Source organism: Portunus trituberculatus, chromosome 44 (assembly GCF_017591435.1).
Source record: "Portunus trituberculatus isolate SZX2019 chromosome 44, ASM1759143v1, whole genome shotgun sequence".
NCBI lineage: Eukaryota > Metazoa > Arthropoda > Malacostraca > Decapoda > Portunidae > Portunus > Portunus trituberculatus.
This window is the reverse complement of record NC_059298.1, coordinates 30120620-30134850: the sequence shown is the minus strand read 5'-3', so window position 1 is coordinate 30134850 and position 14231 is coordinate 30120620. Positions and strand designations below refer to the sequence as shown.

General features: G+C 43.1%; 1 protein-coding gene across 1 annotated transcript in view; it reads left to right on the top strand.

The window, feature by feature from the left end:
• Positions 1-5794: 5794 nt before the first annotated feature.
• LOC123518977 (transcription factor SOX-14-like) overlaps positions 5795-14231 on the top strand; it is a 59222-nt gene continuing 50785 nt past the window's right edge. Inside the window, exon 1 of the mRNA XM_045280073.1 lies at positions 5795-7588. Coding sequence (XP_045136008.1) covers positions 7296-7588 — 293 coding nt within the window. The 5' untranslated portion in view covers positions 5795-7295. The remainder of the gene's footprint in view (positions 7589-14231) is intronic.

Below are 14231 nucleotides of genomic sequence, written 5' to 3'. Positions count from 1 at the left end.
GTCATTCACTCTCTTCCTATCATTCATCAATGATCTTATAAACCAAACTTCTTGTCCTATCCACTCTTACCTGATGATACCACCCTACACTTTTCCACGTCTTTTTCAGAGATGAACAACCCTTTAGGAAGTAAACACGTCACGCTGAGACGCCACCGAACGCGTGACTTCTGATCTCGCCAAAATTTCTGATTGGGGCAGAGCTAACTTGATATCGTTCAGTGGTTCAAAACTCAATTCCTCCATTTATCAACTCGACAAAACTTTCCAGACAGCTAACTCCTCTTCTTCAATGACACTCAACTGTCCCCCTCTTCTACTCTGAATATTCTCAGTCTGCCTTTTACTTATAATCTAAACTGGAACTTCTCATTTCATCTCTTGCTAAAGCAACTTCTAAGGATTTAAACGTTTTGAAGCGTCTCCGCAAGGTTGTTGTTTTTTCCACACTCCCAACTGATAACTTTATGCAACATTCTTATCCGCCCATGTGTAAAGTACTCTTCGTATGTATGGGGAGTTCCGATCACTCTGTTTTATTAGATAAGATAGAATCAAAAGCTTTTCGTCCTATCAATTCCTATCCTCTGAGTCTGAGTGACTGTCTTCAAATGCTTTCTCACGTTTGCAATGCTCTATCTCTAGCTATCTTGTAACACCATTTTCATACCAAATGCTCTTCTGATCTTGCGAAATGCATACCTTCCCTCCTCTCTTTGCACAAGGCTTTCTTCTCTCTTTTACCCCTATATTTTTCCACCTTTCTAATGCAAGGCTTAACCAGATATCTCAATCATGCTTTCCTTTCTCTGGTAAACTCTGAATCTTCCTTCCTGCTTCTGTATTTCCACCTTTTAACTTAAACTCTTTCGATAGGGAGGTCTCAAGACACTTATCCTCTTACATTGATTAGCGCTTCTGACTGTACTATGAGGACCGGCACTTCAATTTTTTGTTGCCCTTGGCCGGTGCCCCTCCTGCATAAAAGAAAAAAAATAGGTTAATTAAAACTAATCGTTGCTCATTTAAATCCTTCATTTATTTTTGTCTTACGTCACATGCACAGGATAATTTGTTGTGTTATGTTGTATTCTTATGCTGTCTAAAATACCTCTGATTTTCAAATAGGCTGCTTAATTCTATTCACTTATTGTATTTAGGAAGCATTTGGTAGTAATGAAAGCTGCCTATGAATATTTTGTCTTCTTCCACAAGATATCTGATAGTTTGTCACGTGCGCAGGTCTGTGTCCGGAGACGTGAGAGAGAGAGAGAGAGAGAGAGAGAGAGAGAGAGAGAGAGAGAGAGAGAGAGAGAGAGAGAGAGAGAGAGAGAGAGAGAGAGAGAGAGAGAGAGAGAGAGAGAGAGAGAGAGAGAGAGAGAGATGTTCAATTCACACAAATAAGCATAAATATCTAGGAAATGGTAGACTGATGGAATTGAAAATAACAGTTTGATCTAAAGGCACAAAGAGATGAAGGCCGAGACACAGGGATGGACGAACACAGTCACAACACTGCACAACGAGAGACACAAGACTTATGGAGAGGGAAACACAAATGAACATCCTCTGAAACTCTGTGATCCTTCCTTCATGACCTTAATAACTCAAAGCTCCCTCTTCTCATAACTCCAGACTTCTTCAACTAAGACACAGACACAGTTACAACCCTGCACACCAAGACACAAGACTTACGGAAAGGGGAACACAAATGAACATCCTCTGAAACTCTATGATCCTTCCTCTATGTCTCCAATAACTCAAAGCTCCCTCTTCTCATAACCCCAAACTTCTTCAACCAAGCTTCTCATCCCAACTCCGAGCTTCTCTCCCTTAACTGAAGCTCCTCCCTCTTAACGTCATGCTTTGATCCCTTGCCTCTACTCTTCACCTTCTCCCATTAAGTTTTTCTTTTCTTTTTATACAGCAAAATTGTAAGAATTAGAAAGGATTGAAGTAAAATTGACCCCTTCAGCACTGGGAAGCATTTTTACGTTGAGTTTTGGGTGTGATTAGACGATTTTATTTGCATTAGTAAGGATCTATGGGGGACAGAAGATTAATGGCCAGAGTCTTCACTATTTCAATCCCCCTCATAAGTTTCTGAAGCTGTATAAAATCACTAAACAATAACCAGAAGGAATATAAAAATACGTCATAGTACTGAGGGAGTTAAACCGTACACAAGGTGGTAATACTTCCTGATTCCCGTGGATCAATAATTCACCCGCCGCGCTTTTTATAAAGCACTGAAAACTATTAAACATTTCCATTTTTGCTGCCTATTTTTCAGTATCTAATTCATTAAGTACACATTGAATACTCTTCTTGACATTGCCATCTTGAACAAATGCAGTCTACGGGGTCCACGACTCCACACTACTCTACTGCAGGTGAAGCGTGAAAGAAAATGTTAAAATGAAGATGTGCCTTCTTGATTTTCTTGCCGTATGGTCAATGTACCTTGGAAAAACAAATGCCAATATCTAGCGAATCTCCATCTAAAGCTTTTTTTTCTCTCTTACATCCAAGTTCCTTCCTGCCTCTTCCTTGTAACTCCAAGCTTGTTCATCTGAGTTACAACACTTTTCCTTGTAATCCATTCAGTACCGTGACACGTTTCCCTATTCATTCTGCTTACTATTTGGTGATTTTATGCATCTTCCGAAACTTACGTGGGGATTAGAATAGTGAAGACTATGGCCACTAATCATCTGACCTCTATAGACCTTTCCTATAATGTGAATAACATCGTCTAATGACACCCATAACTAAAGATAAAAATGCGTTCCAGTACTGAAGGGGCTAAGACCGTTCCTTCTCTTAGTTATTTTCTTTTAATTCCAATTTTCTTTCTCCCAACCCTAATCTTAAAGTGTCCTTCCTCTTAACTCTAAGCTCCCTTCTCTTAACTCCAACTCCTTCCTCCCTAATCAGTTCTTTCCTCCTTGCTTAACATTCCATTACAATAACTCTAACTAGCCTATATCTCAATGCAAGCTCCTTCCTAACTTAAGATTCTTTCCTCTCAACTCTGATCTCATTTCTCCTAACTCTCAAGTTTGTGCCTCTTAATTAAAGCTTCCTGTCTTCCAACTTCAAGCTCTTTCATCATAACTCAAATAGTCTCCCCAATTCATTTCGATCTTCGGTTTCTTATGCTTTTTATCCTCTTACCTTGGCACACCTGGCTAACTCCAAACCTTCTTTCCCATACAACCATCACCTTCCCTCTTACCCCTTCCCTTTATTCCAAACCTTCTTTCCAATGCACCATCACCTCCCCTCTCCCCTTCCTCTTACTCCAAACTACCTCTCCCATACACCATCACCTTCCCTATCCCATCTTCCCCTTATTCCACACTACCTCTCCCATTCACCCAAGAAAAGTCGTAACTCCAGCTCACTCTTCTTAACTTCAGCCTCCAGTCCTCCTCTTTCCTCCCAAATCTTCACGCGAGGGGCAGCGGTGAGAGGCAACCAGACACTCAAATTCTGCTCTTTTATGAGACCGGAGGATATTAAGCCGGATGAGTGTGTACTGCTCAGACTCTGTTGTCATTAGTGTGTATTGGTGTTTTTATATCGGTGTGTATTGATGTGTTATTATTGTTGTTATTATTGTTATTGTTATTGTTATTTTTATTGTTGTTATTATTGTTATTGTTATTGTTATTATTATCATTATTATTATTATTATTATTATTATTATTATTATTATTATTATTATTGTTATTATTATCAGTGTGTGTGTGTGTGTGTGTGTGTGTGTGTGTGTGTGTGTGTGTGTGTGTGTGTGTGTGTGTGTGTGTGCGCGCGCGTGTGTGCGTGTGTGTGTCTGTATTTATCTAGTTGTATGTTACAGGGTTCGAGTGGGGCTCATAGTGACCTGTCTACATATCTACATTTATCCAACATTTCCTTAAATTTGTGCACACTTTCTGCTGTTACAATCTCTTCACTTAATTCATTCCAGATATCAACCGTCCTATGTGGAAAACTGAACTTCTTAACGTTCCTCAGACACTGACTTTTCATGATCTTGGAATATCCTCTTGTTCGTCTATCTACATCCTCCGTCAGTGTTACCAACTCTTGTCTATCTATCTCTTCCATACGGTTTACTAACTTATACACCGTTATTAGGTCCCTTCTATCCTTCAAAGTTGGTAGTTCCATTTCATTGTGTGTGTGTGTGTGTGTGTGTGTGTGTGTGTGTGTGTGTGTGTGTGTGTGTGTGTGTGTGTGTGTGTGTGTGTGTGTGTGTGTGTATGTTTGTGTTTGTGCGCATGTGCGTCTTTTGAGTAATTACTTACTGTACATATTAAGTACTACATTGTCTGGTGGCGAGTACAACCTTCCCAGCTGAGATTGCAATATCGCTGCGCTGACAGGGGGATAAAGGTGCAAGGCCTGAATCAACCCATGGAAGTGCATCACAGTCCTGATATATTGGAATTGTAAAAGTCACACCACTACAAAATGTACTATAAGAGGCTGAACTACTGTGGTCCTATAGTTTGGCTCCCAAGCATTAGGCGAGTATAGGGTAATTCTGCAGCCAGGCTTGTGTAATGTGTAAGGCATGGATGGCTCACCGCTCTCCATCGATCCTCCGCATCCCTCCCCTTTTCTCCTCCACTCGTAATGCTCTTCATTCTCCATTACCTTCTTCTAATAGCAAGATCCACAAGGAAGCGTGAGCACAAAATAAGCTTGTATTTTCCTTAATCTGTCAGATGAACCCTCCTCCTTTTCCTCTTCCTCCTCCCTCATGATTAGTGGCACCGGTGACTCCTATACCAGAGGTCTTGGCCTTGGTGACTCCCATCCAGAGTACTGTATACCTGACCTGCGAGCCGAGGAGTAACGCTTTGATCCGGCAACCACTGTCACAGCTGTGTTAGGCGACCCTCTCCACCACATCCCATTACCTTTCCTCCACTTAATCCTGCAATCCTTCCTTTCATAACTACCATAAACTCCTCTACTATCGAAATTAATTTCTTTCCGGCGGTCGCTGCGGCTTACATAACAACCTTGAGCGCCTCCCTCCCGCCTGGCTCAGGTTATTATCATTTGTGTAGTTTTCGTCACCCTCTCCCAATGGTCCGGCAGCTCCTTCCCTTCTTGGCCCAGCTGACCATCTCCCCGCTGGCTCCCTTGACACCCTCCCTTATAATAGTCCCAATGACCGGCCGGCCACGCGCCGTCTCATGCCACCCCCCACTCCCAACCACCCGCCTCGTTCCCGACTTCATTCCCCCCTGCAACAATCTGGTCACGTGTGTCTGACATCATGAAAGCTGATTGGCCTTGGTGTGTGCGACTTTGCGTATGGGATTTGACAGCTTACTAAAGCGTTGAACAGAAAGGCCATGACGCCGCGTGAGCCTTGCGCTCGACAGATGTGCTCTTCAAAAAACTGTTCTCATTCAAGTTACTGTATTCGTGTCAACTCACTACATACGACTTCTACGACGATGATCATCCTCATGAAGTTTACAAACACACACATACACACACACACACACACACACACACACACACACACACACACACACGCTAGCGTGTGTGTGTGTGTGTGTGTGTGTATGTGTGTGTGTGCAATGGTGCATGGCATACTATATGCACGTAAGTGTTAAGAGATACTGGTGATGCGTGGTAGACTGGGCGATGGTGTGGTCACAAGTGATGTCTAATCACCCACAAATATGCTGACAGTAAAAGAAAATCAAGAAAAGGAAGTCGCAGGATGGCCAGAGGGCGGCGGGCAGGCGGCGCGCCGTCCTCCCGCTTGGTTAGTGGCGGATAGTGAGGTTCCCTCCGCCAGACAGGGAACCACCACTTTGTATAGACGTCAACACTCAAAACATCGAGAGTTAAGCTTAACATGCTCTGTATTCTACACACTCTCACCCGCCTGTCCGTCAGACGCGCCAAAGCAACACCCTGTGCCCAACAAATCCGTTCTTACTGTCGCCACAAAAAAGCACTAATGCTCCCAGAGAGGAGCTGTTTCTGTCATAGGCTAGACTTAATCCTGTTCGCCACGTCAAGTCCTGTCACCCGGGCACTCAGCTGGTCTTACTGCAGGAGCTAAAGGCGATTAGTCATTATCATTGATCTGCTTCTCTTCTGTACAGTGTGAAAACTTTTTTTTTTTCCACGGGTACTAATGTCACCGTGTGATTAATAAGTATATAGAGATGTGAGATAAGCCACCTCCATGCGATGTTTAACTAAGAGTATTTCATTCTCTCGTCTCTTACTTCCCTCGGCGGCCACTAGATGGCAGTGTTGTCCACGGCCGCCAGCCGCGCCTCCCTCTCTCATCGGAGGTAAATGCCACGTACTTCCACTCACTTTCTTTTCAGTTGCTTCTTCATACTTTATAATCGCAAAAAGTGTCCGATTCTATCCTTTTACGGTGTAGTGATGTCTCTAGTGGCACGAAGATTTACGCTAATGGCTACCATATATCATAAATATTGTGTCACCATCATGCGTTAAAAAACCCTCTAAATTTCATCAGATTTCATGGAGCAGCAGATGGGCGGGGCTATCGTATGTAACGAGTGCGATGATTGGCTATTACGACAAGTGACATCATCTGAATTTCAATATCTCTTTTCAATGTGATTTTTCTCTGACATGCCATTTTTACATTAGGGTATTGGCGCGGCATGAGCAGATTGTTAGAAAGCGGGCTGATACACGCGAGCAAGCATTCATGTGCAGTCTGTCAGAAAGTAGGCTGTCGACACACCCTTGGGCGACCACTTAGGCTTGGTAGTCGCGTGTTCCACCCAACCCTCCGCTGGCAGGTCCGTCCCTTCCTCCACCCGCTGACCACCTTCATCATCGCCCAGTGACCGCTCAGCATTATTGTGCGCCAGTCACGTTGAAGGATATATTTGAAGTCAAGAGCGAGTAAGTTAACAAGGACAGAAGAGGACATAAGGAGTCAATAAGAGCCCGAGTTGTAACCACGACTAACTCAGACTCAGAGGAGGGCTGACCACCTCTTTTGTGACTTGACCACCCACGTGTCTTGTGCTTCGCGACTACTGTCACCGCCCTGAAAGAAAACGGAGTGAACAAGTGTCCTTGGCGGGAGGCGAGCGTGAATCATCGTCACTCGTCCCTCACGCGGGTAGACAATGGTGCTCTAACAGGCGAGCGGTACAGCCTAATTGCGTTGTGAAGTAGACTCTCTTCACCTCCATCGATTTAAACTCTTCCGACGTGTGAACCCTAAGTCACCGCGTCACTCGGCCTCCACGCCCACCGACATGTTCAACCTTTCGGAGCTGGGCACGCTGGAGACGCCCTCAGGGGCATCGCCGGCAACCTCCCTCACCTCGACTTCAGCCTCCAGCACCACGACTACAACCTCTAAATCAGAGGACCACGTGAAGAGACCCATGAATGCATTTATGGTGTGGTCAAGAATTCAGAGGCGAAAGATTGCTCTGGAGAATCCTAAAATGCACAATTCTGAAATTTCCAAAAGACTGGGAGCTGAGTGGAAGCTTCTGACAGACTCCGAGAAGCGGCCCTTCATCGACGAGGCTAAAAGGCTCAGGTAAGCAGTTGTGATTTAATTAGACATTTAATTAGACATACTGGTGTTGCTTATAGAATGGATATATGATCAAACATGGAACTAGTGTGTTGTCGCCGCTGCTGTTGCCGAGGTAAGTCATAATAAGAGACGCAAGAATGGCGTGCAACCTCGCAGTCACTAGAATTTGCGTGTGTGTGTGTGTGTGTGTGTGTGTGTGTGTGTGTGTGTGTGTGTGCTGTCAGGAGTCATGTGCATTGCCTGCTAACAGACATGATTGACCACATTTCAACAAGAATTAATAAGTAAGTCCAGTGCCATATGTTATCAAAGAAAGTTTAAGTAATGGCACAGTGCCGACGAGCTGAAAGCCGTGTGCTGTTATGCATTGTGTCTTTCTGCTTCGAGCAATAAAGGACATGACTAATTGTTTGAAAATGTAATAAAAGAGGATGCGCTTCTCAGGATATATTGAATACTTTCAGTCAAAACATGAAGTCCATTTGTAAATTAAGGTTTCGTAAAATTTCAAGTAGTAGTTCTTTCTAATAATAATAATGATAATAATAATGATGATGAACAGAGTGAGCGAGCGTTGATTAGCTGAGAGGTCAAGCCGCGGCCAGCATAAGTACCAACCAGGTGAGGCGTTGGTGCGTGAAAAGAGGCACGGAATGGTCAAGGGAACGGAATGCGTTGTATGCAAAGAAATTAGCAGCAGCGCCATGAATAATGACAGGGAGTGAGTGGTGGGCGGCGGACAAATGTGTGCTCCACTCCACCCCCTAACATCAAAATAAAAAAAAATAAAAAAAAAAACTACTCGCACACCACCCCTGAATAATTATTCTCAACGATGTCTGTAAAGGTTTGCACACCATTGTGTTTCAACAGGAAATATTTTGATAGATATATACATGTGTGTCTGCGTGTGTGTGTGTGTGTGTGTGTGTGTGTGTGTGTGTGTGTGTGTGTGTGTGTGTTTGTGTGTGTGTGTGTGTGATGTGTGTGTGTGTGTGTGTGTGTGTGTGTGTGTGTTGGTGTGCAAATATCTATATCTATCTATCTATCTATTTATCTCTATTTATCTATCTATCTATCTATCTATCTCTATCTATCTATCTATCTATCTATCTATATCTATATATATATATATATATATATATATATATATATATATATATATATATATATTATATTATATTATGTATACATATGGTATGTATAATACTAGTTTACTTATTTGGTCGGAAAATCGTGAGGGCCGTGTCAAGATATTGAGGAAATGCAATATACAAGGTAAAAGGAGTAACACCGCCAGCTTCTTCTCACTCGAGTGAACACGCTGTTGAGGATTTCTAGTCGAATGAATACGGTTTGATCTCACGGGAGATTGTTACAGGATCGCGTTACCGGTACGCTGCGGGGCGTTGCGTCAGTCACGGAATATTCGTCACGCGAGGCTCTTGAAGCTGTGTGAAGAGTGCCAGAAGCTCGAAGCGTGTGCCTCGTTAGATGATGGCATTAAGGCATAAGTGTTGAGTATAGTTATTAAGTAACAGATGTACTGCTTCATTCATCCCATTAGAAAGCCGCGGCTCAAACACACACACACACACACACACACACACACACACACACACACACACACACACACACACACACACACACATACAGAAAAAAAAACATGGCTGTCTAAGGAATAGTGTCAGTGTCATGCTTGCAGTGGTGTGCTGAGCATAATAACAGTGGTGCAGCGTGCAAGCCACACACACGACGGTGAAATGGCAACATACATGGTACTAACGCAAGTCACTCACTCTTATACAGTCAAATTTTGGAATGGTGTTGATGCATCTCACTACTGCACAGCTCTGGCTTGATTCTGTGTATTCCTTCACTTTCACTATGGTCCTCATGATCGACACTTCCAGGGATTATCATTACTATAGAGATGCATTATATCATTGTACTCTCTCTCTCTCTCTCTCTCTCTCTCTCTCTCTCTCTCTCTCTCTCTCTCTCTCTCTCTCTCTCTCTGATTGTTTATATTCGTTTATCTTTCTATTTAACTGTTACTCTACACGTGTTTCGGTCTCTCTATCTATATTCTGTTAATTACTTATTGTGTGTGTGTGTGTGTGTGTGTGTGTGTGTGTGTGTGTGTGTGTGTGTGTGTTCTCTCTATGAGTCTTTGCTTTTGTCTGTTTATCAGTGTGTATGTTTGTCTCTGTCTGTGTCATTTTCAATCAATCATTCACTCATTCTGTCAATCACTGTGAATAATGACAATAATTGTGATAACGACGATAACAATGATAATGGTAATAATAATAATAATAATAATAATAATAATGATAATAATAATAATGATAATAATAATAATGATAATAATAATATGAAAAAGAAGAAGGAACAGAAGAGTGATGATTGCTATTTTATTATTATTATTATTATTATTATTATTATTATTATTATTATTATTATTATTATCATTATGAAAACATAAGGTGTATTCAGGCAAACATGGCATTTAGATTTTTAATATTGTCTGCGTGTGTGTGTGTGTGTGTGTGTGTGTGTGTGTGTGTGTGTGTGTGTGTGTGTGTGTGTGTGTGTGAGAGGTGTTTGTCTATCTGCCTGCCTGTCTGTCTATCTGTCTTTCTGTCTTTCTGTCTGTGTGTCTGTGTCTGTCCGTGTCTCTCTCTCTCTCTCTCTCTCTCTCTCTCTCTCTCTCTCTCTCTCTCTCTCTCTCTCTCTCTCTCTCTCTCTCTCTCTCTCTCTCTCTCTCTCTCTCTCTCTCTCTCTCTCTCTCTCTCTCTCTCTCTCTCTCTCTCTCACAAAGAATAAATGTCTTCGTAAATGTAACACCAGTCAATACAATACGTGGCAAATACTACTGGTCACTTCTCCCGCGATACTTGATACGACGCCTCAAGAAAATGGTGACAAAATTGACGTAATCTCTCCTCTTCCTGGTTATTTTCACAGCCTTCACTCTACCTTGGCCTTCCCTGAGGTCTTGCATCAGGAGGGCAGCTCATCTGTAGTTTCAAATAGGACCACTACAATGTGAGATATATACAAGCACGAGAGAGAGAGAGAGAGAGAGAGAGAGAGAGAGAGAGAGAGAGAGAGAGAGAGAGAGAGAGAGAGAGAAGTCACATTCCAGTACTGAGCACAATCTTCGTCTTAACTAGTGGCTATGAAAGGATATATAATTTATTGTTATCCTTTTGTTAGGTACTTTCCTTCTCTCTGACCCATTACCACTGGACCATTAAGGCGACGCTCTCCTTCCCCTCGCTCCCCTTGTGATTACTCGTTCTCGTCACAATGATCCCCTTCGCCTCGTTGCTCCCGGCCCGTGTCCGTTCTCTACGCACGTCGCAGCCACGCCGACGGCCAAGTAGAGTCATCTCTTATGCTCTCAAAAGGTAAAATACATAGATGAACAGATAAGAGTGAATGTAAGTTTAGGCCAGTTTGATTTACTCCTATGCGGCAAATAGATGATACCTGAGTAAAACAGAAGTTAAATTAAAAGCCAAATTAATCTCGTGTTACGACGCAGACATACTTGCAAACTGGACTGAAATACTTGCATTACCTTTCAGATGCATTTTCTGAATACTTACTTTTCATCACATCTGAATCTGTAAAAATTAAACCTTTAACATCACCTTCACATCAGTAAAATGAACACTTATACTCATGCCTGATTAAATGAGGCACCACTCTTTCTCGGCGATAAGTCCTCGCAGCAGTAAATTATGTTACCTTTCATGCAGGCCAGCATGCTCAGTTCCGTTGGCAATATCTGGTGTTGGCTGACAACCCGCATCTGTCACGCTTACCTCCATTTTACTGATTTCATCTTAGTATAGAGGAGCGACATTGTCCCTTTCCTTTTTTGAAAGATAAAGACGTGCTTGAGAGACAAACCAGTTGATTACTGTACACACGGCGCAGTGAAGATCAGATGAACAACGTGCGAAAACATCCCATTCAGTCACGAAGCAGTGCACCAGTAGCCATGACAATCTCCTGATGTCTGTCTGTTTGTCTGTACGTATGTATTCATGTTTCTACAGATGGAGTTCAATCTCTCTCTCTCTCTCTCTCTCTCTCTCTCTCTCTCTCTCTCTCTCTCTCTCTCTCTCTCTCTCTCTCTCTCTCTCTCTCTCTCTCTCTCTCTCTCTCTCTCTCTCTCTCTCTCTCTCTCTCTCACACACACACACACACACACACACACACACACACACACACACACACACACACACACACACACACGTACCTAACCCCCCAACATTCTCATACCTTGGCACTCTCCCAAAATCTTCTTTCTCGACACATTCTCATTCACCCCAAGTGTCTTTCACACTTCACGCACCCTTCAGCCTGTGTCCTTACGCCGTTAAACATTTTATCCTATACCGCAATGTCTAACGCCACTCGCATACCTTGGGCTCACCACAGCAAGACCATATCCCTTCCTTAATCCTCCCCTTTATCGCTATTACCACCCCACCCCTCTTACCGGAAATACTGCGTCCCTCCAATCCCCTCCTCATTCCCCCCTGATCTCTCTCTGTTCTATCCTACCACCCCTCCTCTCCCTCCGCTGTTAGGGTGTAACAATAAATAGGGGTCTTTGTTACGCCTTCCTTCACCAGACTACTCTTTTAGTTAGACACGAATACAGTCTCTCTCCCAGGCGTTCACTGAGAGTGCTCTTAATACCGAGTTATTGTAGCGTGCGTCGACCTTTGTATTCCGTCTTACGAGGGGCGTCGGGTTCCCTTTGGCTTTCATAGAAGTATTATAGTGGTTAGGCAAGCGTTAAAAGGAACTGAAATCTCAGCCATAAGCTTCCTTTAACACTGCCTTCCCTAATCAGTGTTAGTGACTCGCAGGTACGTGTAGTCTGTCAGTCAATATAACTAGTGCAGGTAAATGTTGTTATTATTGTGGCCATAAGTGTTCGTCAGAGATATTTATCCTTCGCTCTGTGTATCCAATGAATGGTGGCGGTATTTTCCTGGGAATAATAAGTGTGTGTAATCGTTTGTGAGGTGCGTGGATTACATAATCAATGTGTTCACTTCCTGCGTCGTGTGAAGGCTCTCAATAACACTCACCCTGCCACACACACGCACACACACACGCACACGCACACGCACACACACACACACACACACACACACACACACACACACACACACACACACACACACACACACACACACACACTCAGCCACTTTCATAACCTGCCGTTCACACACTTTCATTCATACACTCGCTTCCTCCAGTCACGCATACATCATACGACACACATTCTGCTGTCTACACACCCTCCCACACACACACACACACACACACACACACACACACACACACACACACACACACACACACGGAAGTAGTGATGGCTGTGTTCCTCGTTGAAGTTCCGGCGGTCGCGCAGATTTCCGACCTTCATCTAGCGGAGTAATCACCAATATGTTGTTCAGACATCGCCTGCACCTCTCAGGAATATGTCACTCTTGTCACGTGAAACACTCCAATGCGTTACGGAGCTTCAAAAGACACCAGTGTAACTAAAAAAACACAAATATAAATACAATCCTGCTAACAATCTGAGGCCGTCCCAGTAAAATAGTCTTCAGAGCTGCATGGAGTCAGATTAGAGACATTGTAAAGTACGAGATACACACACACACACACACACACACACACACACACACACACACACACACACACACACACACACACACATTCCGTTCTGCTTGAGACCGTTCATGCACCCAGACAACCCTGATCTTCATAGCCAGTTCCTCAGCCAATGTCAGCCAGCATTGTTAACCTCATTACTCTCAACCCTTAATGCTATGCTGAAAATATTATCGTGCACAGGATAATGCCCAGACGTGTGTTGTCTCAATTGCGATAACAAAATGACCATTGAGTATTGGTGCGTTTAATAACTTACTATGTATAGCATCTTCAACGCCAATCAGCGCATTGTGCCTCAGCGTTTTTCGTCAGATGTCTCTGCGTGATGTGCATTTGTTATCATCTTTTTCCAGCTCCGCTGTTTTCAATGAAGTGGGCTCTTGTATTCCTCTTCATGTGGTTTCTAAAATTATAAATCTTCCTCCCTTTTTCATAAATCTTTAAGTATACATAACATTATTGTACAGCCTCGATTGAGTTTATAATCAGAAGTACCTAACGTTAGGGCATTCATCAGGTATTTCACCGGTATGTGTCATTTAGTATCTGCGTTACCTCGGTCTTAAGATAAAATAACTGTGGCAAGTTAGATGAGGCAGCCAATACCTGCGCCCAGTGATTGTGGATAACTTGTAGATTGAAAGACCCGTTAAATTAAGACTACTTCCTTGACATGTCATGTTCCGCATTGTTTGCATCAATGACGTGCATTTGTGCTGAGGATTCCTGCCACTTTGTGACGAGGTGCAAGAACGAAACCATCCATAAACCACACCAGTCAGTTTCCCTTATAAAAATGTGAGATGAATCATGATAATAGTAATAATTTAGATTAACGATGTGTGTGTGTGTGTGTGTGTGTGTGTGTGTGTGTGTGTGTGTGTGTGTGTGTGTGTGTGTGTGTGTTTGTATGTGTAACATAATGTTT